General features: G+C 37.4%; 1 protein-coding gene across 1 annotated transcript in view; it reads left to right on the top strand.

Moving 5' to 3' along the window:
* The first annotated feature begins 2,280 nt into the window (after positions 1-2,280).
* pgbd5 (piggyBac transposable element derived 5) overlaps positions 2,281-27,033 on the top strand; it is a 30,210-nt gene continuing 5,457 nt past the window's right edge. The window contains exons 1-4 of the mRNA XM_038285468.1: positions 2,281-2,986; positions 10,812-11,242; positions 20,408-20,542; positions 24,914-25,094. Of these exons, the coding sequence (XP_038141396.1) occupies positions 2,605-2,986; positions 10,812-11,242; positions 20,408-20,542; positions 24,914-25,094 (1,129 nt within the window). The 5' untranslated portion in view covers positions 2,281-2,604. The remainder of the gene's footprint in view (positions 2,987-10,811; positions 11,243-20,407; positions 20,543-24,913; positions 25,095-27,033) is intronic.

Genomic DNA, 27,033 nt, shown 5'->3' with positions numbered 1-27,033 from the left:
TAGCCAGGCAATAACCAAGGTACACTGAGGGGTGGCCGAAAGCGTATAGGCACCAGAACCTCAGGGTAAATGGAAGAACCACAACATCCATATTTTCTAAATAAAGACTAAATATACTTTCCTACAGCCTTTGCTAACATATAGACACATATATTTAAACATCAATGCTGTCTAAATTAAAGGTGTAGTGGACAAAATTCAGGTTTTAAAATTTCAGGAGTTCTGGGACAAACATCTTATCAATAATCGTTCTGCATAAAATCAATATTCACATGTACTAATGGCTGCATCAAATGGATAACTCATTATTAAAGTGGTTATCTCTGAAGACTCATATGACTTGCAGAGACATAATTTTCTCTTTATCTCATAAGACAAAACTTAGTTCTAAAAGGGCATGAATTCTGTATTTATCATCATTGTTAGTATATTGATGAGCATAATTAAACACAGGGTTTTTGTTGTCAAGTAACTGTTAACATTTGACAATTAAAGTTAGAATGTTTCACTCGAGAGTATTACTGCTGCCACCATCTGTATTATAGGGAAACAATGTTAGGGGTGGTCAATTATTGGCTGAGGTTGGCCTTGGCCACCCCTGGCCCTCCATCTAGCTCCACCCCTGCTTTATCTGAAGCACAGTTGACACTTGTTGTTTGTAACTTTGTGTAAATAACCAAAATATTTATGAATTTCTGTATTTATTAGAAATGGAATAGAAATATATTAGGATCCTATAGAAAGATACTTGTATTTATTTTTGCTTTTTTATTTATTTTTTGTTATTTACATCTAATCTGTGCCACATGTATTATCTGGAAATATATCTATATATCTTATTATTGTCCAGATAATGCCACATTTTACCCATTACTGAGATCAGCATTTGTTGTATTTTGAATCTACTCATTTATACGGAAGATAATTCGGGCCACTGAAAAAATTGAACATTTTTTTACATTTTATGTTAGTAGTGAGCTTCTACTCAGAATTCTGACTTTTTTCTCAAATTTCTGACTTTTTTCTCAGAATTCTGACTTTATACTCAAAATTCTGACCCTTTTCCCTGATTTCTTACTTTTTTTTTTTTGCCAGAATTCTGACTTTAATCTCAGCATTCTGTTCTTTTTTTTTTTCTGAAATTCTGACTTTTGTCTCAGACTTCTGACTTTATTCTCAGAATTCTGACTCTTTTCCCTGATTTCTTACCTTTTTTTTTCTAGAATTCTGAATTTAATCCCAGCATTCTGACTTTTTTTTCTGAAATTCTGACTTTTTTTCTCAGAATTCTGACTTTATTCTCAGAATTCTGACTCTTTTCCCTGATTTCTTACTTTTTTTTCCCAGAATTCTGACTTTAATCTCAGCATTCTGACTTTTTTTTTCTGAAATTCTGACTTTTTTCTCAGAATTCTGACTTTAATCTCAGAATTTTGGATCTTAATGTCACCATGAAGGAAGAGATGTGGGAGCACTTAGCTTTACTGACAAAGATGTGAGTTGTTTGGGAGGGCCAGTAACCCATTGGTGGAAAATTACAGAATTAGGTGACTTTTTACCTGTCAGACAGGTCCCTGGTGATGCTATTTCATTAATGGAAGAGCAGAAGGTGATTAAAACAAGAGAGCTAGTCTCTAAAACAGACAGCTTAATGCTGTCATGTTTGTTAGCTGTCAGAATTCAGTCAGAATTCTGAAATTAAAGTCAGAATTCAGAAGAAACAGAATTCTGAGAAAAAGACAGAATTCTGAGCTTAAATAGATAAAAAAAAAACAGAGCAACGAAATGAATTCTCTGCATTAACACATCCCCTTGGGGAGCAGTGGGCTGCCATTGTGCGGCGCCTGGGGAGCAGTGTGGGGTTAAGGGTCTTGCTCAGGGAGCCAGAGTGGCAGTCGGCTGGAGTAGGGGATCGAACTCACAACCTCAGGATCCAAAGCCCTATACCATAACCACTGGGCCTCCACACCCAGAATTGTGGGGAAAAAGTCAGAATTTTGAGATTGAATTCAAAATTCTAAGAAAAAAGTTAGAATTCTAAGAAAAGGTCAGAATTTTGAGAGAAAAGTCAGAATTTTGAGAAGAAAAGTCAAAATTTTGACTTTTAATCTCAGAATTCTGACTTTTATCTCAAACTGAAATAAAAATTTAAAATCAGTTAACTTTTTTTTGTTTTTTCAGTGGCCCTAATCCTCCGTACATTTACGTGTGGATCAGGAAATGTGATCTTATTGGTCGCCGCTGGAGGGGATCAGAGTCAGGTGATGACAGATACTACTCCTTCTGCTCCTTGCTGGAGCCTGCAGAGCGTTTCTCTACCCGGATGCTGAGCGCTGCCCACAGTGCAGCCCTGTCGGCGCAGCAGGGGGCGGAATTATTTCCGGACCCTTAAGAACAGCTTTCATCTGCTGCCGACAGGCTCTGAATCTAAGCCGGGAGAGGAAGCTGGATTTAAATGCATAGCTTCTCAGGCCAAGGTATGGTGCAGCTGTCACAGTGAACACTCATCATTGTTCCTGCTACATCGTGACTACCTGCGCGCCAGGAAAGAGGTGGTGACAGACTGAGGTAGAGAGAGAGAGAGGAGCATCACTGCTGAGAGAGATGGCCGAGTGCGGCCGGAAGGCGCTGTCCCTACTGGAAGCGGCCCGCTCCCGGTACGAGAGCCTGCAGATATCCGACGATGTGTTCGGAGAGTCCGGGGATGACAGCAGCGACAATCCCTTCTACAGCACCTCCGGAGACTCCGACTCAGACAACTACATAGCCGAGGCGGCCGATGATGAGCGGCACCATCATCACCACCACCATCATCATCATCAGAAACGAGGGGATAAGGAGTGCGGCCACAGCGGGGGGTCTGGCGGTGGGGGTACCGGCGGAAGCAGCGGTCCACCGGGCTCCCTCACCCGCAGTCAGGCGGAGGAGGAGGGCTGGACGGAGACGCTGCAGGATGTCACCGTCCCAGCCTACAAGGAGACATACGGTGAGACGCGATTCATCTTCAACGATAAGGTCATTTGATGTGCAGGGGACAAATACCCGGAGCTTTAAGGTGATTGGACATGTTTCCGATGTAAGCAGACCTTAATGACATGTAGGGCTGCATGCGCGCACATGTAGTCTCCTATGGAGAGAAGCATGACCGAGCAGCAGAGATCCATCCAGCCTTTGATGCTTCACCCCTTGGTGCTGTGATTCACAGGCTGCTGAGGGACATGCTGCGGAATTTACAGCAGGAGACTTTCTGCTCATGCAAACTGTTTGATTTATTCATAGGAATTTCTCATTAAACTATGAAGGTGGGTCAAACATTTTTTATTATACAAGACACATGCCAATCAGGTAGTGGGTGGGGCTAATGCTTTGACAGCCAGCTGACCAATCATCTGTCAGGATCTACTTCATTTGGAGCGACAGTCTGAAGATAATAAAAAAATATATATAAAAGGATTTTTAAAATCCATTTTTTCCTACATCAAACGTTTAATTCTTTATGATTTCCTTGTTTACTTAAGTAATTCTACATTTATTTGTCTGATTTAATTTTTTTTTTTTTTTTTTTTTTTTTTTTTACATTGTTGGGCTTATAACACTTGTAAAAAGCCTGGCTCAGTTGGGTCAGTCCTTCCAACATTATTTTGCACCTTTCAAATCTCACCCATCTGTTCTGTCCATCAGGGGCGGTGCTAGATTGGGGACCAGGGGTGGCCTTAGCCAATCATTGACCACCTATGTGGCCACCCCTACCATTTTTTTTCCTGTAATACAGACTGTTGCAGCAATAATACTCGGAAGAATGTTCAAACTTATTAAACATTTAAATTTTTCATATATTAAAACCTATTTGACAACAGAAACACTGCAGTTAATTATGCTCATCAATATACAAACATTAAATATGATAGATACAGAATTCATGCTGTTTTCAGAACAAAATTTTGAATTATTTGGTGTAAAGATAAAATGCCTCTGCAAGTCATCTATGAGTCTTCAGTGAAATTATAGATAAATAACTACTTTAATAATAACATAAAAATTCTTTAAATGTGGATATTGCAGAATGAATATTGATAAAAGTAGGTAATTACGATTGAAATATGTTCACCCCAGAATTCAAACCTGAAAGAATTTTGTCCACTATACCTTTTATTTACACAGCATAGATGTTTAAATATATGCGTCTATTTGTTAGCAAAGGCTGCAGGAGAGTATAGTTTGTCTTTATTTAGAAAATAAAGATGTTGTGCATGTTTCTGTTGGAACAGTGTAGATTGACCCTGAGGTTCTGGTGGCTTTCGTCCACCATCCAATGTTTATTGGTTATTGACTGGCCACCCCTATTAGGATTTTCTGGCTACGCCTCTGCTGTCCATCCCTTCAAGTTTCTATATATTTATCCATGGCAGCAGGAACTGCCGTTCTGTATCCCCAGTGAAAATGTACTTCCTCAGCCTCTGATGCAGTCGCACCATGTGGTTTTAGCAGATATGAGCCCAGCTCTTCTCATAACCTGTTAACTGCCTTTTACAAATGAAAACCTGCACAAAGTGCACTAGATAAGGTGCACGGAAACCCCTGCAGCATCAGGAGGAATTTGTTTGCAGACATCACCCTTTCATTATCACAAATGTATGACCGCATATGTGGCTCTGAGCCCTCTTGACTCACTGTGCAATAATCAGTGCTCCCTTGGTGATAAGGAAAGTTACAGGATGCTCTTTGTTAGCACACCCTGTTTTTTTTTTCTGCCCTGTTTAGCTGTGGCATTGCTGTTGACTTAATCTAGGTTAGCAGAAGGCGTGCCTGTCTGCTTTGTTTAACCTAAGGTGAATTAAAAATAAATTAGATGCTGTTTGTAAAAACTCAACCAGAAAAGGTTTTGGTCACTATCCTGTGGAGATAAAAAGTAAAATTAAACCCCTTAGTGTTAAGGCTGGTGCACATTTGTGCATCTTTACTAAATTTGATGAAACCAGAAGCTTCTAAGGTCGACTAAAGTAGCAGTGAAAGAAGATATGAATATGTCTGGATTGCTTTACCTGTCTGGCTATATTTTTATCACTGCCTTCCAGCCTATTTCTCTGTCAGGTTGCTGTCTGTCACACAGCCGCTCCACTCTTTGGACTCTGTAACGTGCTCATAAATCATCAGCTCCTGCCAGACAGCATTCACTTACCAATCTCATGCAAACCTTGAATGGTTAGTTCTGGTTTGCTGCAGAAGACAGGTGCAGAAGTAGAGGAAACCACACTCTGCTTTTAGTCCATGGCGTTTTTTTCATTGGTTTTTGCCTGAGAATTTTTTTCTCTCTCTTTACAGGCCATGGTATTATGAAACCCATATCTAAATCTTTGGATTATGTAAGCTACTTATCATCATGATGCTAATTTTAATGTTTTGAGCTGATGAAATGTCCACATTTTGACAGCAGTGGTTGTTCTCAGCTCTAATGATGTATTAAAGGAGAGGAAATCTGTAGAGAAGCTTGAAGGAATTTGAAAGTCTATTTTTAAAATGGACTTTTAGGCATTTAACTGTTAAAATAATTGAATATTGTCCAAATTTTGAATTTATTTTTTCAAACTGAGCTTTTTTTATCCTAGTATTTTGTAGGTATTCTGTTGAAATAAAAAAATTCTACAATAAGGAAATTGTAAACTGTTGAAAGTGTATTTCCCTTTTCTCTTTTCTTTTGCTTTTCTTTTCCTTTTTTTATTTTATTTTTTTTACCAAATTTACATTTTTCACATTATAGAACAAGTTTTATGATCTAAGTACAGACAAAAGGCAGTATATTAAAATTATTCTATTTATTTAGAGAAAAGACTAGGCACTCATCCTGAAAAGAAAATATAAATGGAAAAATTATTTCTACTTCTGGAAATATTTAAATGTACAAAAAAAAGTTTACATTTCAAAAGTAAAAAATGTTTTGTTTAGTTTTTGTAATTTTTTTTTTTTCATCCACTGATATTATGTTGATAAATTTTTGGTAAGGAGCTCTATGAGGGTACAAGTTGTCCTTATTATCAAATAAGTTGTGGTTTCTGGCTGGATGACTACAAAATTATTGTTAGCTCCAGTCAGAGGATAAATGTCGGCAAAAAATAAGAGATTGCTGGAAAACTAAATTGCCAGTGTTTATTTTTTTTATTTTTTTTTATCATGTTTAGCTCACAAGACCCAAGCAGTACTGCTCAGAGACTTGTACAAACAACCCATCCATGAAAGGGAGCATGTCTAAAGTAATGTAAGAAATGAGAAACAAAGTTAGCATTTATCAGCCTTTAAAGGTTTTAGAAGGCATTTACTAGATTATTTGGACTCCAGCAAACCAAAATAAGAGCAAGTTTCCCCAATACAGAAAAAAAGGAACCTTGTGAACATTCCCTGCATTGTCCCACCTATACCAAATTACTCTGAGTGCATTAATAGCTCATCCAAGAGGTCATAAAATGCAAAGAAGTAAAGGACAACTAAATTATTATAAAACAAGATTTTTTTCTTTTTCAACCAAAAAGTAAGTTTACCTTCAGCTTTGACACTAATCAAAACCAAGCAGAGGAAGAGACTGGATCTAGAGAACAGCCTGGTATCAGCCCACTGAGCTATCGAAGCTCATCAGAGCAGCTCAGGTGTCATAATGTTGAAATCAAAGTCAAATAAATGGAGTCAGTATGATTATAATTTTTGTTAAGTATTTTTGTTTCAATTCATCAAGTTTGTATGTGATTGCAAGGAAGTTACTCAGAAGAGCTCTAGTCTTAAAAAGGCAGATTTATGATATGCTTTTATTTTGTATTTGACAAAATGCCCAAAAAGGTACACAAGTTAAAAAAGGTTGGGAAACACTGTCTACAGTATTAAAGAACAATGCCATCAATTTCTGACCATAAGGTCAAGTTGAAAAAAGGACTATCAAACTTAAGAATTTGCCCCTAATGTCCAGACTTATCTCAAATTGAAACGCCTTGCCATAACTTAAACCTCCCTTGCCTGCTCACATTCCTTTCAACATGGCTGACTAAAGCAATTCGGCAGAGAACGGTGGGCTAAAATTCTTTGATGGTGCAAAAGACAAGTTTTTATCCCCGCTTGATTAAAGTTGTTTCCTACAAAAGAAGGAACAGCCGTATGTCATTTAGAGCCATGTTTGTTTAGATGCTTGTGTTTTTTTGTTTTTTTTATCTAACTACATACAATCATTACTAGTACTATGCATTTATTCTGGCTATCTTTGTCTTATATGACAATTACTTCAATATAGAGAAACACAAAGTGTGACAAAAACAAGAAAATATTCTGGTTTGAATATGGTTTAAATAGTATGACTGTTCATGAAGTCACAGTATATAAATCAGAAAACCCTCTTTGTGAAAATAAAAAAAATCTTGCTCTTTGAAGGGTTTATTTGCTGCAAATATCCTGTAATCTCTGAATTTGTAATCCCTGGATAAAAAAAAAAAAAGCTTCAGCAGGCAGATATTTGTCCTACGCCATCTGGAATAACCTATCAGCCCCTCATCAGGTAGGATTTGCATCTTTCTGGGATTTTTTTATTGAATAACTTGCATAATGTATTTTCAGTCTCCCTCTAACTAATATGGACAGCGGGAGACGTCAAAGTCAGACTGAGGACATGTTAGTAATGCTTCATGAGAAAATGTCTCTGATGGGTCTGTCACAATGAATAAGTCAATTAATCGCATGATACAAAATTTATCTCAAGTTCGATATGTTTTTTCCATGTTTGTTTTCCGTATGTCTACCTTTCTTACTTCTAAAGAGCCTGGTTGACAAAATGGTTCAATCAATCTACACTCATCCCTCCCTATATTGTTTTTTTTTAGCATAGTTATTGCAGCATGAGTCTTGTTAAAGAGGATCAACATACAAGCTAAATGATAGTTAAAAAAAAGGAAAAAAAGATTAAATTCAGTATTATCGTTTATCGTAATACATTTTTTTTCTGATACAAATAATTTTGGGTCGTTTTGAGTAATATCTTCCTACAAACATCTTGTCATCAACCTTTACTCGTCTCTCTTTTCAGCTTATTGTCCTTTAAACACCTCCAGCTATCGACAATTAAGTCCTGATGGTGTTATTGCTCATTTCCACTGTAAGAACCTAAAACAGCTGTTGCAAACCACTCAGTCGTAGAGCTTGTCCAAGGACTATGTTGCTCTCTGCTGTTCGGGGATAATGAGAGATTGCTGTCTATTGAGCTTGAAGTCGTCCCACTCAGTTTCCAGTTTTGTCCCAAAGCCGTATATAAGTACAGTAAAAGTCATAGGAAGGTTTTGGATGTTGATACATTAGTTAAAAGTTACATAAAAGAATTGTTTGAGACATTTATTTCTCCTTACAGTAAGATTTCACTTAAATATAAGCCATGCTGTGGTAAAGATTCAACTTGAGTTGTTAGAGTGATTGCTTTGCAGACTTGGTTGTCATTCGGTGCATTCCCCTAGATATGGATTTAAGGTGCGTCAAATTTCTAATCAACATAGTTTAATATGACGTTGACCTACATTTGCAGCTGCAACAGCTTCTGTTTACCAAAGAAAGTTTTCAGCAAAATTTCTGATTTCTCTGGTAATTCTTTTTTTTTTTACCTTTCACTCAGAAGTGCATTTAGGTTAGACTCTAATCTGTGAAAAAAGGCTAACCATCTTCTCTCTGATACTTCTGATTGACCTTTTGAGAAATTTTGACTTTGGTTTGAATAAACCCTTAGTGATGGATGACTTGTGTCTATTCCATGAAGCTAGACTGTCCTGATCGATCCAATGGCCACAGGAGTTTAGGAGATCAAGCTACTAATAAAGTCGGTCTGCTTTGCACGGGATGACTCCGAGCATCCTCTGATCTAAGTTTGGGATTCCAATTTTTAGCAATACAACTAGCAGCTGACTGTAGAGTAATTGGTAATTTTTAAGAAAAAGAAAAACTGAATATTGTGCTTTGTTACTGTGCTGCTCTTAATAGAGTTGGAGCATAACAAACATATGACTCCTGATCTTATCACTGCTGTCCTGGTCTCACTCCACTGGCTGCCGGTGCATTATAGAGTTGATTTTAAAATTGTTAGCTTTTTTTTTTAAGCCAAATAACCTTGCCCCATCTTTCTGAGCTTCTTCGGCCCTACTTGCTTCCTCGGTCCCTCAGGTCAGCAGAACAGCAGCTCCTGCAGGCACTGAGGTTTAAGAGGAAGCTCAGAGGGGCCAGAGCCTTCTCTTTCTCTCTGGCTGCTCCTCGTTTATGGAATAATTTTAAAACATGGCTCAAGACGTATTTTTATTTGCTGGCTTTTAACAGGCAGGACTTAGTTGTTTTGACGTTGCTTATTTAGCATAAGAAAATATTATTTTTGCCTTATTTAGATTTTAATGCTGTTTTATTCTTATATTGGGTTTTATTATTTTTAGGTGTGTTCACCACTTTTTGTTTTCCACCTGTAGCTGTTTTAGAGCGCTCTACAAATAAAGATGATAATGAAGGTGATAAGAAGTTGAGATTTCAAGAATGATTGCCAGCTGGGAAGCAAACCGTTTGCTGTAAAGTGCATCAGGTTTTGGTTTCTGTTTGTGTCAACAGTTAGACTCTGATCAAACGAAAAAATGCAATTACCAAAGTAGAGTTAAAATACGAGTATTCATCACATTTCAATGCTGCAGTATTTATTTATTTTAATTTACTTTGATCTGATGTTTAAACCCTTTAATAAACAAGATCGACAAAAATAAAAAATCTGAACTGCTAGTTGTATTTATCATTTTATCTTTAACGATCCACCTCTCTATCTTAGTTATTTTTATGGTTTGAACAACTTATTGGGTTTATCATGATTAAGTGATTGTTTAAATATCTCTCAACTCTTTTGTCAAGTGGATATTTATTGGATAAAGTGTACAAACCCTCAAACAGGCCATGCATTTCAGATAAAAAACCTTCATCTATCTAATTTTAGCTTCATCTGATGCATATCAAGTAAACAGATCTTCAACTTTTGCTATCTCATTATTAATGGATTAATTAAAAAAAAAGGGAAACAGATTGATCAATGGTTAGTGGAAGCCCTAGTTAATTTAATTAATTCCTTGTAAAGGAACAGTATGTATGCGTTTCCTCTGAGATAAAGGTTATATTTAACAGTAGCTCTTCATAAACCACCTTATCATTTGGGTTATATGTTTATTGTGTGTGTTTGCGTAACTAAATTATAAATGCTGCTGCTCCAGCACCGCTGTCTTTTATCAGCCAAAGCTGTATTGGCAGATGTCTAATTCAGCTACATGGGGACAGGGTTCTGTCTCATTTCCTGCCATAGCAATAAAGCAAGGAGACTCTGAGACCTTCTGCCAGCAGAGAAATGACACCATCAGACAGTCGCCACAGTGCGGTGGCTGTCAAGTCTTTTTAACTTACCATCCATGGCCCAAGGCCTCTGACATTAATACCAAAAGCTGCCAGGGTTCATTCATGAGAAAAGCAACTGACTGTTGCTTTGTTGTTTTTTTTCATTTCCTCTGAGGCAACATTGTACATTGTCAGCAAAACATGCTCTGCATGCATTCTGCTCTGGTTTGAGAATGAAAGCTCAACAAAATGTCACCTCATCCTGTCATGCTGTTGAGAAGAGAAATTTGATCAATCAAGGTCAACCATGCTGAAGTTTTTTTTACTTTGAAAACAGCAAGTTGGTGACAATTGTGCCTGATAATAAGCTTACTAGAGACTATCCGACCATCAGTTTTCCTTGTAGCAACCTTTCTCTGACTTTTTTCCTCTCTGTCTCCTTCCAGGCCCCGCTCAGAAGATGATGGCCAATGCCACAGCTTTGGATTTCTTCCAACTCTTTGTTCCAGACAACTGCATCCAAAATATGGTCACCCAGACAAACATGTACGCCAAGAAGTTTCAGGAACGCTTCGGCTCCGAAGAAGGCTGGTGTCCCGTCACGGCCCAGGAGATGAAGGCATTCCTGGGCTTCGTCATCTCCACCAGCGTGCAACGCTGTGAATCGGTGCTTAGCATCTGGAGCTCAGGCTTTTTCAGCAACAGGAGCATCGCTTTGAAAATGAGCCAGTCACGCTTTGAGAAGATCCTGAAGTACTTTCATATTGTAGCTTTCCGCCCGTCCCAGGGGAGCAATCAGGGTCTTTACAAGATCCAGCCGTTCCTGGATTCGCTGCAGCAGTCATTCAGCTGCACCTTCAGACCCTCACAGACACAGGTTTGAGCAAGTCTTCCTCTTTCTGTTTTCTCAAGGAATCTACAGCTCGTTTTATAAATGCAGATTATTTCACAAATGTAACACTAAAGTACAATGTAACATAATTTTACACATTTTGATGCTTTAGAAACACAAATTCTTATATATCTTTAATAGGATTTTAGGTGATCAATACTAAGGAGGTCAGCATTGGGAAGGTGGTAGCAAAAAAAAAAAAAAACAGTTTTGCTCGATCCCCACAGCCTCCACTGTGGGTTCCTGAGCAAGAACCGTAACCCACGATTGCCCTCCGGGTGCTGCGCAATGGCAGCCCTCTGCTACCCAAGGTGATGGGTTAAAAGCAGAAGTACATTTCTCCATTGTGTCATAAATAAAGTTATATTTTATATTATTATTATGATTTATAAATGATCAGTTCCTAACAACCTTTCACCATAAAACGAACCGATTTGGTTTTATGTATTGATAGGAACTTGTTGCACAGTTGACATCAGCTCATTAAATCTCCAAATTGCTTCATCTTAATCTCCCATCTAAGTTAGTTTTTCTCTCAGACCCCACTGCTCTCTGAGGATGGTCAGTAAGGCCTTTTTCACCTCTATATTTAAGTCCTCAAGTTCCCTAATCCGCGGTTGCACCTCCTCCAAATCCTGCTTTTTCTTTCTTTTTTTATTTTCAGGTAACTTGTAGTCAATCTGTTCTTTAAATATGTTGAATTCTTGTTTGAAGTCAATTTTAAATTCCTCCATAAATGTGGCTAGTTTTTTTTTTTTTTTTTTTTCTTGTTTCATCTCTCGTTGTCAGCTTGACCGGCAGAGGACTAATATTTAATAGAGAGGCAAGACAAAATAGACGTTTTGGTGGCTTTATTGAACTCCAGCTTGTGAACACAACACCTTCTCACACTAAAAAGAACAAACAGCATGTTATACCAAAACTCAATTCAGGTGACATGAAGGAAGGAACCATGAAAAGGGATTGTTAAGAAAAAGAAGCTAAATTAATATACATACAAACCTACACCAAAACAATAAACTATGCACCTGAGGTAATATTTACATATATAGAAATCAATACAATTAAACAAATCTAAAGTCAATCACAAAAACCCATCAAACTTAATAAAACTCCTGATAATTTTGGTTAGCTCCAAGTGCATTGCAGCACTTCTACCTTTTCAAACAGGCAATAGTCTTAAAAGGATTAAAATCTGATAATTACAAACTCAGCAGTTTAAGAAGTGTTTTAACTTTAGAGAGCAAATCTGTGAACTCCTGCATTAGGCAAGGAATGTCCTACTTCCATTTAAATAAGATGACTGAAGGGTCTTGCTTGAAGCAATGTACACATCAGTGTGAAAACCATTCACATATTAATTATGTAGGAAAGCTTCTTTTTTTTTTAAACAGGCTTCCCCTCAGTTTTAGACTCTGCTTTGCAACTGGGTCAAGTGTTGAACTATTTTTACTTAAGTTTCAAGTCTCCTAGACAGTGTTTTAAACTTGCAGTCAATGATGGGTTAGGAGGAGACATCTGGAGTTATTTCTTTAAATTTATTTTGGCTATAAAGGTTTTTCTTTCACCAGTAGAACCTGCAACTTCTTGCAAATTACCTGACCTCAAAAGGAGTGTTTTGTCAGCTGTCTACCTGAGCAACTCAATCAGCTGTGTGCTGCTTGGTTTTAATGCAGTAGCTTGTTTTCTGCACATTTGCAGATGTGGTCATGCAACCTCATACTGAGGTGACCCACATCACACCCTCTGCACAGTGTAACACCGCTAACATAAGTGAAAAATGATTAAAAAATAAAAAGATCTAGGTGGCTATTTTATGAAAGAGTTGTTTTAAAGGACCCAAATACGGTTAAAGGATGTTGTACCATAAGGTCATCTGTTATTGTTTAAATTTCAGCATGGTGAAAAGGATGGCAGATTTAAAGAAAACATAGCTATGATAACATGTGGAGGTTCTAATAAATGAAACACATCATCTTAGTCATCAGTTCTCAAGTTGTAGCTGTTTTTACGTTGTTGTTTTCTTACATTATAATAGATTAGGCATGCGTCGGTAAAAAATTCTCACTGTATATTAATCTTAAGCAAAAATATTAAAGTATCAGGCTCTGATTTAAAAAAAGAGTAAGGAAAATTTGCTTGCTGAATTTTGGGTTGATCCTCAGAATAAAAGCTATAGCATCAAATCTAGATTAAGTATGTTCAATCTTTATTTTCTCTTTATTCCAAAGGGATGCTCAATATATCTGTGTTTTTCTTTTGTTTTGTTTTTCTGTAAAGCAGGCCGTCCCTTCTCTATGAAGGGTCCTGTATAAGTAAACTTCTCCATAGTTAACCTAAATGTTGGTAGAAGCCGTCTATAGATCACAGACATCATAACAAAATTTCTCTCATTTGCATGCTCTCACTCTTCTTCCGTTGTCCATTCATATTTAGAGTTTTTGGCGCATTGAAATTGTATTAAATACAAAGAAGTGACAGGAACTACAAGAATGAAATAGTGTAAAAGAAAAAAGAAAGAGTACTTGTACAGAGGGATTCAGCACTTGTGCCTTTCACTAAAAAGAAAACAAATACACCAAGCTGTCTGCTTCAGTAACAATGCAGTGTGCTAACGGCAGCATGTTCAGTTGAACCTTACCTTTAGCAAAGAGTGTTGGTCGCTTGAAGACCATTTTCAACTACCGTATTTTCACGACTATAAGGCGCACTTAAACGTCTTTTTTTCCCCTCAAAATGTGCGGTGCGCCTTATGTGTGTTGTAACTGCGACTTTTGAGACCACCTCATTGAGGAGATGATGAAAGAGTGGCTGAATGTAAGGAGACCAGGTGTTTTTTTTTCCACTCATCACCATCGCTGTTAATATGTGACTCCATGTGTGCCCATCTCACAGCTGATGTGAAAAACATGGGGAAACAAATTAATGCTGTGCTCGCTGTTCAACCGCTCGACATCGGTGTGAACCGGACCCAGCAGGTGCAGCAGAAGCAGCGAGTTTACATGCAAAGTCAATGGTTGACGCGCGTATAGATGCAGCAAAAGGTCCTGCAGCGCGTTTTTGAGCAGCAGGCGCAGCGCATCGCGCTGCTGCTGCTCGAGATGGAAAAATTGAAGTTTTGCTTCTGGACGCGCCGCATCAACCAATCAGAGAATCTGATCTGGGAGCTGACAGCGAGACAGACACAGCGCTCTGATGACATATGATATTAACACAAATGAAAAAGACTGGATGAATGAGGAGATGATGCAGGCAGGTGTATGTGAGGAGACCAGGTGCTTTTTTCCACGCATCACCATCGCTGCGTGCCCATCTCACAGCCGATGTGAAAAAAAGGTGAATCAAATGAACGCTGTGCTCGCCGTTATCCCGGGGGTCTGACAAAGGAACTTCAACCGCTCGACATCGGTGTGAAGCGGCCGTTCAAAGTAAGGCTGCGAGCGGCGTGGGAGCAATGGATGACCGACGGAGACCACAGTTTCAGGATAAGTGGAAGGCACCGCCGGGCAAGTTACGCCACCGTTTGCGGATGGATTGTAGATGCTTGGACTAACGTGTCTGCTGGCTCTGTTGTTCAAGCTTAGTTGTTCAAGCTCCCTTAGTTGTTCAAAGCCGGCATTATTTCTGAGGAGCCGCGCTGCACGGAAAATGACTCTCACAGCGAAGAAGGGGAAATTGGCACGTCTGATTTAGCGCAGCTGTTTAATTCAGAAACAGAGGATGATGACTTTGATGGGTTTGATTAATACTTTGTAATAAATACATGAATAAAGCACAATCATACTCAGTTTTGCTCCCGCTCTATTTTTCTACCTGAAAACTTAATTCAACAGCAGCCTCTGGGCGGGTCTCCTCCTCTTCAGCGCGGTGGCTGGCAGGTGTTTTTTCATCTAAATAATCTAAATCTTGCAGCTATATTTGCTGTGATCAGTGGGAATAAAGTAGTTTTAATGTTTTTAAGTGAGAGAGACCACCTGAAAACTTAATAATTGCAGTCAGTTCATCCAGATTATCTATTTCTGTCGGAGGCGCTCAGACCCCCACATACCAGCGGTGCACCGACAGTAAATCCCTTCAACAGCAGCCTCACCGCGGCTGCTGGCAGGTGTTTTTCATCTAAATAATTTTAACTGCAGGCACCAGGATACCGGTAATAAAAGTGAACATATTCTGTCGGCAGGTTTCAGGATTTTAAGTTAATTTAGGAGTGACCACAGCGCTGTGTCATCTGCGATGTGTCTGACTCACGGCCAGCTCCCAAGTTTGATTAATACTTTGTAATAAATACATGAATAAAGCACAATCATACTCAGTTTTGCTCCCGCTGTATTTTTAAATATGCAGTAGAGGTATTTAAAGGTAGTAGAGGATATGTACCTGTATATAAAAAACGCGCCCTATAGTCCGGTGCGCCTTATGTGTGTGTTAAATACAGAAATGGCACACATAACTGAGAGTGCGCCTTTTAGTACGGTGCGCCTTATGGTTGTGAAAATACGGTAGTATAAGGGTACATAAATCATAGATGCATAAAGTTTCATTTTTTAAAGAAAATTTGACATTGTGACTAAAAGGGGGGAGGCCCCGGGGAAGACCCTGGACACGCTGGAGAGACTGTGTTTCTCGGCTGGCCTGGGAACGCATTGGGGTTCCTCCTGAGGGGCTAGAAGAAGTGGCTTGGGAGAGGGAAGTCTGGGCCTCCCTTCTTAAGCTGCTGCCCCCGTGACCCGACCCCGGATAAGGAAGAGGATGGATGGATGGATGGATGGATGGATGGATGGATGGATGGATGGATGGATGGATGGATGGATGGATGGATGGATGGATGGATGGATGGATGGACTAAAAAAACATTTAAATACTTCCAAATATTATTCAAATATCAGTGTATTTAGATAATATTTATCTACATAAATATTAAAATAAATCCACAGAACAACTCAAATTAACAAATAAACTGGACTTTCAATCTCTTTCACAGAAAATACATTAAAATATCCAACAAACCCATCCTAAAACTATAAAACCTTATAAAACCAGTAATACTATAGTGGTTTAGATCCGTGCTCAGTCATTTATTAGAGGTGTCTAATCAAAGTGCAGACTTAACTCCAGTTGAGAATCTATTTTAAGACTTAGTTATGTTCACAGATGCTCTCCATCCAGTGTGACTGATGTTGAGTTTTCTCCCAAAGAAAAAAGAGCAAAGATTTCACTCCCTGCGTGTGTAAGGCTGGTAGAGATAAACCCCACAAGACTTTCAGCTGCGGTTCTACAAAATACTGGCTTAGAGTGGCTGAGTACAAATATGAGCTAGACTTTTATGATTTATTTTTTTTACTTGCGAAAAAAAATTTTAATCATATATTCATTTGCTTCCAGCCCACAATAATCCTCGACTTTGTATTAGTTTATTTAAAAGATTCTATCTTGTAAAAATACACCAATTTGAACAGGACTTCAAGAAGAACTGAGCCCCAGCTATCCCCATCACCCTCTGTGACTCCACAATTGACACTGTGGAGTCTTTCCGCTTTCTTAGAACTATTATCTAGAAAGACCTAAAGTGGGAGTTGAACATCAACTCCCTCACCATGACCATTGTGCACTTCTACTCCTCCATCATTGAGTCCGTCCTCACCTCCTCTATCATCATCTGGTACGCTGGTGCCACCGCCAAGACTCCAGGGTGTTATCCGGTCTGCAGAGAAGGTGATTGGCTGCAATCTTGAGGATCTGTATGCCTCCAGGACTCTGAGGCGTGCAGGGAAGATTGTGGCTGATCCCCCGCACCCCAGCCACAAACTATTTCAGTCACCTCCCTCTGGTAGGAGGCTGCCATCCATCAGGATCAAAACCTCACGCCACAAGATCAGTTTCTTCCCATCTGCTACCGGCCTCATCAACAAGTCCCAAAGACCCTGTGACACTGACACTGCCTCTCTCCCTCCCCCGTTCAAGACCTACAAGCTACATATATGTAGCATCTCCAGACCTCCTGCGTTACATTAACGCATAGTCTACTCTGTATGTAATATATGGTCATATACTATATACTGTATATAGTATATTGTATATAGCTAGAGATTCTGTATTCTCTATTATATCGGATTTGTCTGCACCATCATCTCCAAGTCAAATTCCTTGTAAGTGTAAACCTACTTGGCAATAAATCTGCTTCTGATTTATGATCAATTTGTGGCTGTAACATGGCAAGTGGTATGAGTTATCAAACCTTTTATTACTGCTAGGAAAGATCTTAAAAAAATCACATTGAAAATGGTTTAAAGTATCAAACATTGGTTAATATGTAAGAACAAAGAGAAAGTATCATGGTGAATACCATTGTTACAATGAAATTAAAGAAGGAAAAAAATCTTCCGTATTTCCCAAATTGTGAAGAAAGTTGCAGAGAAAAATGGTCGGCAGTGCCTTTGGATCCATTTTGTCTCATTCAAAAAACTAACTAGTTCATATTTAGTGTTTGCTCATTAAGGGTCCCTCGAGATGAATAGTTTCTCAGGTAAAGAGCTTCAGTTTTCGTGCCAGCATAAAAAAAGAAATGGAAGTAGCAGAAATTAACTGACTGCTTTTAGTTTGAGCCATTTAAGTGCCTCTGAGATCGGCCAAACAATGAAAGATGATTTCTATGCCACAAATACATTTGAGAATTTGCAACCCCCTTTATAACACACCCAAATTTAATTCAAGTTTGCAAATTTAAAGGAACACAGTTTAAATATTGAAGAGTTACTTTATAGAATTACTGCATGTGTACACAGATCATCTCCATCTGCTTGCATCTAAAAATGACAAAATTGAAATAATGAGGGCAGGATATGCTGCCAGGGATTGTGGGTGTGTGTGTGTTTTATCCAGGCCAGTTTATTTCATCTGTTAGTTGACTGTGCCAGGGACAGACTGGGTGCAGACGCTGAAAGAAGCACAGGCTGAAAGCGAAGCTTTGTCAGATAATAGCTTACTCATTCAATAAACGTTTACCAGGAAAGATGTTTTTTTTGTTTTTTTTCAACTGTGCTAACCTGTGCGCATGCACCAGGTTTTTGTATTTTTTTCTTAAATTGTTGTATAGGAAAGAAGATGAAAGCAACATCCTTAAATATATATATTTTTTAACTTGGAGATGATGAATATGTGTGTTTCCCAAAAAATCTAAAAGAAGTTAACGATCCACTGGTTTTGGTTTCCAAGTCTGAAGACGTTTCACTTTCCATCCGGGAAGCTTTTTCAACTCAAAATGTCTGAATTAGCATCGGGTTCCAAGCTTTAAAGAGTAGCCCAACAAAGCCTTGTTAAGCCTTAGAAAACATGCAAATTGAACCAGAAGAACAGGTCTACCCCTTACTAATTGGGGGGTGGTTGAGTTCTTGTTGGCCTGCAATACCAGATACTGGCCTATGCCTCTGAGAAGGAAGCCATTAGGTTTGTTCCACCTTTCTTTCTGACTTCTTTGCAATGACTATGACCTGGATGACTAAGAATCTTCACCAAAATACGTATGTTTGTTTGTTTTTTCCGAGGCTGAGTAAAGGTTTAACTAAGGACTCATTTCTTTAAAACAAAGCTTTACTGTAGGTCATTACGTCCTGGACTGTAACCCACAGCGAGAACTCTGGCTTTGATGAATTCATTCACTAAGAGGCTAGAAAGCATCATAATTTTTTCATTAAACAATAACGCCATACTTGACTGAGAAAAGTCCGGGTTTTTTTAATGCTGGGGCAGAACTAGACCTTTCATCCTAGCTTCTTTTTGGCTTTAATTCTAAAATGCAAAAGAGATGCAGCACAAGCTGAATATTTACACATGCCGAATAAAAAGCCACAACCTCTAGTTTATTACTAACATCATAACTAAACTTTCCATGTTATAGACAGACAGATTTATTTTGTAAGTGTATATAAAAATAAATTTTGTTTAAAACAATTGAATTTTTTAAAGTGCAGCCTTCAAAACCGTAATAAATACATAAAAGAATAGTAATATAAACATATGACTATATATTTGCTATTATATTTATTTCTCCCTGTGCAAGCTTGGTTTCTCAAAGGGTACTCCATCATCCTTCCACAATCCCAATATATGCATGACAGCTCCACTGAGTTAGAATATGTCTCATTAAATCCAAAGAGATTTAAATGATTGGGAAATTCATAGCTTTCTGTTTTATGACCCTGGGGGTCGTGACACTAAAATGGGGATGTCCCACGATGGTTTTTCACAATCAGTGTGAAATAAGTAGATGTAACATTTATCTAAAGCATGATTTGAATTGTTAAAATACCTTTAAATCAAAAATGTCAAAAATATTCAATGTACCATTAAAAAATGTTTGAATTAAATAATTAAATGAAAAAATGGCATTTTAAAGTTGTATAAATAAATATAAAGTAAATCAGTTGAGTGAATGTCATTTTTGGTGGTCGCTGTTCTGCTGCATTTTTATTTTTGGGATCACAGACTGAAACCTCTGTTTTAATGGATAAAAGATGAATGGATTAGTTTGTCTTGAGCAGTGATAACAGGAGATGACTTTGTTGTGAATTGGTGCTATGTGAACTATTTCAATCTAGCTGTAAAAATTGTTTTTCAAATGGTTTCTTATAACTGCTCAAATAAATATTTTATTATTATCCTTTTGTGCTTGAAAAAATGATTAAACCAATAGTGCCCAAAAATGTAGTCACTGTTCATTAGCTAGCTGATGTATCAAAATAAATATATTTAACCAAATTCAAGCTTATTAAATCTAAACAAAAGGAGAAAGTCTCTATGGAACAAATGAGCAAAAGATGTTGGTTCACTGCTTAGAAAGTTTTTCCAAGCCATAAAATGTCACACTTTTTATACTTTTGAGATCTGAAGCACTACTTTCACTATTAGATTTTTTTATATCTTAAAACAACGCATTGTTTGATAGACTTATAATTCAGGATCAGAACTCACCATCCATTCTGTTTAAACTCTGGAGTTGATTAAAAGATAAATGATGGAATTGGAAAATATATTATTATTATTAAAGTTTTTGGTTTTCTTTATTTTACTTTTTTTATCCTTTAGAGAAAAGAGGAAAGTGTGAATTCTCAGCTTTGGTTCATTGAATCACATATTGGTCTGTGTATTTTTCAGGTTCTCCATGAGCCGCTGATAGACGAGGACCCTGTGTTTATCACCACCTGTACAGAAAGGGATCTGAGGAAGAGGAAGAAGAGGAAGTTCAGTCTGTGGGTGCGACAGTGCACCTCCACCGGATTCATCTGTCAGGTAGAGGCAGCCACTGATGGAGGGGAAACATCACTCTACAGCAATAAATAAAAATTGCATCACTTTTTGAAAAAGGTGGTGGGAGATTGAGTGTTTGCTTTGAATCAGTTTTAATTTTCTGCTTTGAAATCTGAAGCTGAAAGGTACAGAAACATGAGGCAGGAAAGTTTCCATTAAGGCTTCCATGGAAAGAAGCATCAGAGGCTTTGATCTACAGCCTCTGTCTCAACCTATTCGATTTATAAGCAGGACATAGAAAACAGCTTTATTACAGTTTTCATTTTGTGGGATTGATGTTGAAAAAAACTGCACAATTTACTTTCAGAATTGGATGTTGTGATGAGAAATATCTTCTGCTTTTTAATTTCTTTTTGATGCCACATAGTGGACTATTTACTGGCTTTAGATTCCAATCCCAGCTGCCGTGTCAGTTCTGACTGACAACACGGCGCTCAATGTGACCTTCCACTCCCACGCTTGTCTCTTATATAACACCAGAGATCCTCTGAAGACCAGAGCAGACAGATCTGTCCAACCCTCCTTAAAGCAAAGCATTAAACAAACCATACGGGTTCACATTTTTATACCCCAGTGATTTCAGGCAACATATTTTTAGGTATTTGCCTCTGAGTCTTCTTGCTCCTATTGATAGAACTATTCTTCGTTTTGCTTAAAAACATTTTGGTGCCAACATCCTGAAAAAAAGCTTACTAGTTAACCACTCTTTTAAAAGATTAAATCCACTGTCAGTGTTTGTTTATATAGGTTTTTCTCATCTATTTTCCCTGTTAATATGTCCTTTTTCCACTGAGTTGATGTCTTCCTGAATGAAATCAAACCCAAAGATTCCCTCAAAGTATTGAATCCAGTAGTTTGATGACAGGATCTAACCTTAACAAGGGAACTTTGAGATGATCCAGAAGGTGGGCTCGAAAATGTTTAATAAAACCAAACAAACTTGTGTAAAGCTGTTATGCAGGAGGAATGAAAACTTGTTTTAGCGTAGCACCTTAAACATTTTGAAAAGAATTTTACCTCTTTATTTTTGCAAAGTAAGTGATCCTCAATCAGATTTGATGCTTGGTGTCTGTGACCTTTTCAAGTTTTGCATCAGGCTGCTGGATTTAGGTCCTGACTTTGACTGGGCCATTCTGATACATGATGTGCTTTGATATAAACAATATGATCTGTAGATCATGCTTCCTGATTTGGGTCACTTTCCTTTTAGAAGATATATCTTCAACCTCACAGTATTTCACTGGTGGTTTCCAAGGAGATTTGCAGTGTTACCTTCTAGCCTAGATTCACACATTAGTGAATCTAAAAAATACAGCTTTGTCTCATGTCAATGTTTAAATGTTTCGCAACATGGCTTTTTGCATGCTGTAAAGGTGAATTCTAATGTTTGCAGTTATTTTTTTCTTGCCCCTTTTTCATGAATGCCTGAACATCAGAACGGATTAATAGAAAATCAATTTCCAGATTTTTACTTCTAATAAAAATCAATTCAAAGCATTTTTTCCCTTAATTTCTACTCAAGCTAAACATTAAAACGAAAATAGTCTGTTTTAATGTTTTAAAGAAATCTGAGAAAGTCGTTGGGGGTATTGGGGTGGATGGAGTAAAAAAATTAAGCTTCTATTTTTTTTCATCCTACTGAGCTCTTAAAACACTCACCTGTTGATTTTGGTGAGTTAATTACCTCCCACACTAAGACATGTCTAACTTAGTGGAATGCGACTGTTTACCATCCTTACATGAAGGTTTCCATCAGAGTTCTGCTGCAGCAGCTCATCCTGTGGATCAAACTGCTGTCTACAAAAGCAAAAACGTTTTAGTTTTTCCAGGCAGGAGAGCTCACAAGTACCTGATCAACCAATCAGCAGATTTGGGGCAAACAATTCCCCCTAATGGGGGGAAAAAATTGAGCAAATCCATAACTATTGTCATCTAAAAGATGGTATTTAGACTGTGGAAGATAAAAGCAACAAATGCACGATTAACAATGATTCATATGTACATTTCTGAGTAAAATCAAAGATTTTACTTCTACTATTGTCACACACTACATGACGCAGAAACCCATATAACCAACAGCAGAAATAGAAGCGTATAATCTACTATGCGAACACTAATCTCCAAATAAATCCCTGAAACATGAGAGCGAGACCCATCATCAATGAGATGGAAACCCCATCAGGTAAAAAGATTAGAGAGTCTGGTGTTAAAGCATTGGAGACAGTACTTCCACCTTGAAAAGTATGTAAAGGAGGCTCTTACTGAAGAAAGACTCTTTATCACAAACACTTTTAGTTAAGATTGACTAAGCCAACAAATAAATCATAAGCTAAGGAGCAATAAGAGAAGAACAAGAACGCCAGATTGTAAATGTAAGACCTTTTACTACACAGATCCCATAAATAGATTCAATTAAGCTATCTGACTATAAACACCACATGTGGAGAGTGTTTTCTTATTTAACCTGGAAAAAAGCCAGAGTTGCATTTATTCAACAAGATTTTAGCTGTTAATTTGTATTTGTTTTCTCCTCCATGAAAGCGGTCTAAGCAATCGATTAGTTATTTATAGATTTCTAGGACCACAACAGTTTACATTAGAATAAAACATCTGAACACGTTTAACAGGATATTCTTTATAAAATGTAGCCACATCCCATTATCCCATAAGTGAGAAACCATTAACATCCATATTGACTGCAGCCATTTAGCAGCAGCTCCTCATATACCAGTTTGCTGCACACCAACCTAAGACTCCACTGATGCATTCTTCCTCTGGATCAGGACTATCCAGGGAATGAAAAACATAAAAAGTAAAGAAAAAATGACTTTGAGTGATGTAGATCAATCATGGTGCATTAGTCCGTGCAGCACACAAGAACAGATAAGCATTTTTTTAGAGCATCTTGCAGAAGCATTAACTCTGTCCTACTGATCTAATGGTTGCAGAGCTTAAGTAGATAAACGAGGAATATTTAGACTAATGCAATTTAACTCAGTGATGACTAGAAAATTAAACTGTTTTACAAAAAAGGGGTAATGATTTGTTTTTTCTAAGATGTAGAGACTTAATGTAGCAGAGGGTAAATATAAATGCATTGTAATCTGGATGGAATGATAATATCAGTTATTAATTTTTCTAACTTTTAATATTTCACTTAAAATTTTGACATACATTTGCATTTGAAGAAATTAATATAATAGTTTCAACCTTCAGTCATCTGGATGCTTATTTATTTTTGAAAATACCGTCATTAAGAGGAAATGTGGATTAACACTGAATACAGGATTTTAAAAAGTAAAATTAATCTCATTGATTGATAATAAGTCCCATATTTACAAGCCCAGAAAGGGAAAATCTACATTAATCCTTATCTCCAATAAAGATGTTACAATTTTTCAAATTTTCTGCAGAAGCATGACCTTACATTAATCAACATTGCTTAACTTTTAAAATCCTTTTAACACAACTTTTTTTTGCCCCATATTTATTTTGCACTGCACTGAACTTCTTCATATTAATGCCCCTTTGCACCATTATTTTATTCTTTTACTCCTACATTGCTACATTCTGATCACTGCAGCACTTTATATCAGTAAGGCTTATGTTACTCCAACTGCAATATGCAATATATATTCTGTATACACTCTGCATACAAAATGACCAAAAAAATAAATAGTTTAGGTCTACACTAAAAGAAAACAGTATTTATACTGAATAAATCTAGTCACTCTTGTGTTAGAAAAAACAACTGTTCTCATTTAATTACAACGTGACGCTCATTGATACCGATAGTATTTTCTATAAAAAAAAATGTGTCTAAATGAACTAACCAGCTTTGAGAACTCTTATAGATATGATGGTAGTTTAATTACAAATCTTATGGACTTTGTTTTAAAATTTGATTTGGAATCAGTCAACTTTGGTTTTTGAATTGGATCTTATTCCAAAAACGATCCAAGAATCAGCATTTTCTGTCCCTAGTTATAGCCGATAGAAAACTGCAGGGAGCTTAAGAGGAGAGCTTTATTGAGGACATTCATTAGAGATTAGAAACAATCCTTCCCCCCGTGTCCTCCAATTGTAAAATGATGCAGTTCCATTTGAAAAACAGTTTTATGAACTATATAGAATATTAAAAGTTGAATTTATTGAAATATTGTCAGGGGAGAGATTCTGCTACTAGAATAAAGTCCATTTTAATGACTCTTCCACATCTACATCAGGGGTGACAATGACTATAGAGCTTTTCTACTTCAGTAATGACATTCATTTCAGGATGATAAAAGAGTGCTTAATCAGGAAACACGACAGGCTGTTCCACGCCTGATGTTCTGTCTGGTTTCTGTGTAGATCTCCGTCCATCTGAAGGAGGGACAGGGTGCAGATGGACTGGCTGCCCTGAAGAACAAGCCCCAGCTCCACAGCCTGGTGGCCAAGCAGCTCTGTCAGAACATCTCTGGAAAGAACACCATCATTTTCACGGGGCCGTCCATCACCAGCCTCGGCCTCTTCACTGAATTCAGCAAGCAGGGTACGTGAGCGCAACAGGGCAGCCGACAGCCTCCTCTTTGTCTTTGGAGTATAGATTGTAATCTCACTGCTTGTCTTAGGGATTTTTAAAATCTTTTTAAATATTTGATTTGTTTATTTTTAAATGAGCTTATATGACCTAATCCTCAGGCTAAACAGCACAGGCAAATAAATAAATAAATAAATAAATAACACCACACTGCATAAAGATTTCAGCTTGAATTCTCATTATGTTTCAACCTTTAACCATAATGCATTAACAGAGGGTTTTACTCCAACATTTAAGCCTTTGAAAAGTTAGTTTTTATATTTTTGAACTATTGAACCATTTTCCTTTGAAGACTGCAAAGGTATGAAATGAAGGAGAAATCTTCATTGCATTAATCAGGCTATTCCTAGCCCCCTTTGTTTTAAAGATTTATTTGATTCACATTTTACATCTATAAGGATTGTAACAAATGATTATGGCATAAACTTTCCTGCATGTTTTTCTATAGCATTAGTGTATTTGAGCCCAGTGGGAAAAAAATGGAACAAGAAGATTGTCTACATTCATACATTCGAAGTAGATGTCAGTCACGCATCTCAGAAAAGCTGACATCAGAGTGCATACAGAGAGAGCTTTTAGTTTTAATATGTTTTTTGAGATAAAGCATCCCTTTTTTCTTGATAAACTAGAATCTGAAAGCTGCTGCTGCTGCTGCTGCTTCACAAAACACAAATGGAGACGCTGTAGAGTAGGGGGGGTGACTAAGGGGTTAAAATAAAGTGTTATATTACTCTCACCTGGTACTGCTGCTTGATTTAAAACAAAGCCGAGAAAGGAAGATGGCTGCAGCAGAAGTGGAGTTACAGTTACTTCCTTCTTATGTATTTTTTTTAATCAAAAATTATTCTGAATAGTTTCCCTGCACTATAAAGCCTAAAGGGCCTGAGATATGATCTATATTGTGCCATTACAGCAAGAGCCAGCTATAAACATCTCCTTCCTCCACAATAAATGACTGTGTGGACACACTGTTCTACATTTTCTTCTCTCAATTTTATCTTGCATGTGTAATTAGCAGACTTAATTGCTCTGCATTATTCTGCAGCACTCATCCACACTCGTGAACATAGACAGAAGCTGTTTGGTGAATTGCTAACGCATCAGCAACACTGACCCACATGCTTACTTTCCCTCAGCTCATCTGAGTAAAAATAAAGAGTCAATTGTTGCATTGATAAAAGAGGAACAGCTAAAACCTTAAGTTCTGATTAGGTTCTTTTGTTCCCATACTAAAGCAAGGAAAAATACACTACAAACCCACACTGCCTCCTTTTTTACTTAGATAACAGAATACAGTTTAGTTGGTTAGAAAGAAATAGTAGAAATATGGCTTGCATTTGTATTTGGCTCCCATGAGTTAGAACTTCAAAAACCACATTTCAGTGCAACTAGAGCTTTAGCTAAAGTCCTTTGAGTTATTGTTCTATAATCTACTGGAGACTGAAGGGTTTTTCTATCGTCCGAGTGTCCCCATGGGTTTGTAAATGTAGTTTAGTCTGTACTTAGACTTGTCCATTCTGAAACATGAATGCGCCTTGATCGAAACCCTAACAGTGTGCGTCTCACAGGATGCAGCTCTACTTATCTTCATATCAAACTATACCATCTTTTCTGTCCCTCCTACAACTTGATACTCCCACCATTTCTACACAATGATCTTTAATTAACCTTTGAGGCGAGGTTGACTCAAAATACACCACCCACAAATGGACTGAAAATAAATATACACCAGATTTTTAATACATTTATCAATTTCTTTTTAATTTACACATATGTTCTAAGATCTTCTAAAAGGTTATCATTAAAAAATGTAGTTAAAACATGACTGAATCAGGCAAACTTCAAAAGGACATCAAAGAAAAAAGATTTGTTTTAGGAACTTTAAAATAAA

Source organism: Cyprinodon tularosa, unplaced genomic scaffold (genome assembly GCF_016077235.1).
Source record: "Cyprinodon tularosa strain WSP-4 unplaced genomic scaffold, ASM1607723v1 ctg210, whole genome shotgun sequence".
NCBI classification, from domain to species: domain Eukaryota; kingdom Metazoa; phylum Chordata; class Actinopteri; order Cyprinodontiformes; family Cyprinodontidae; genus Cyprinodon; species Cyprinodon tularosa.
This window is presented reverse-complemented; position numbering and strand designations above follow the sequence as displayed.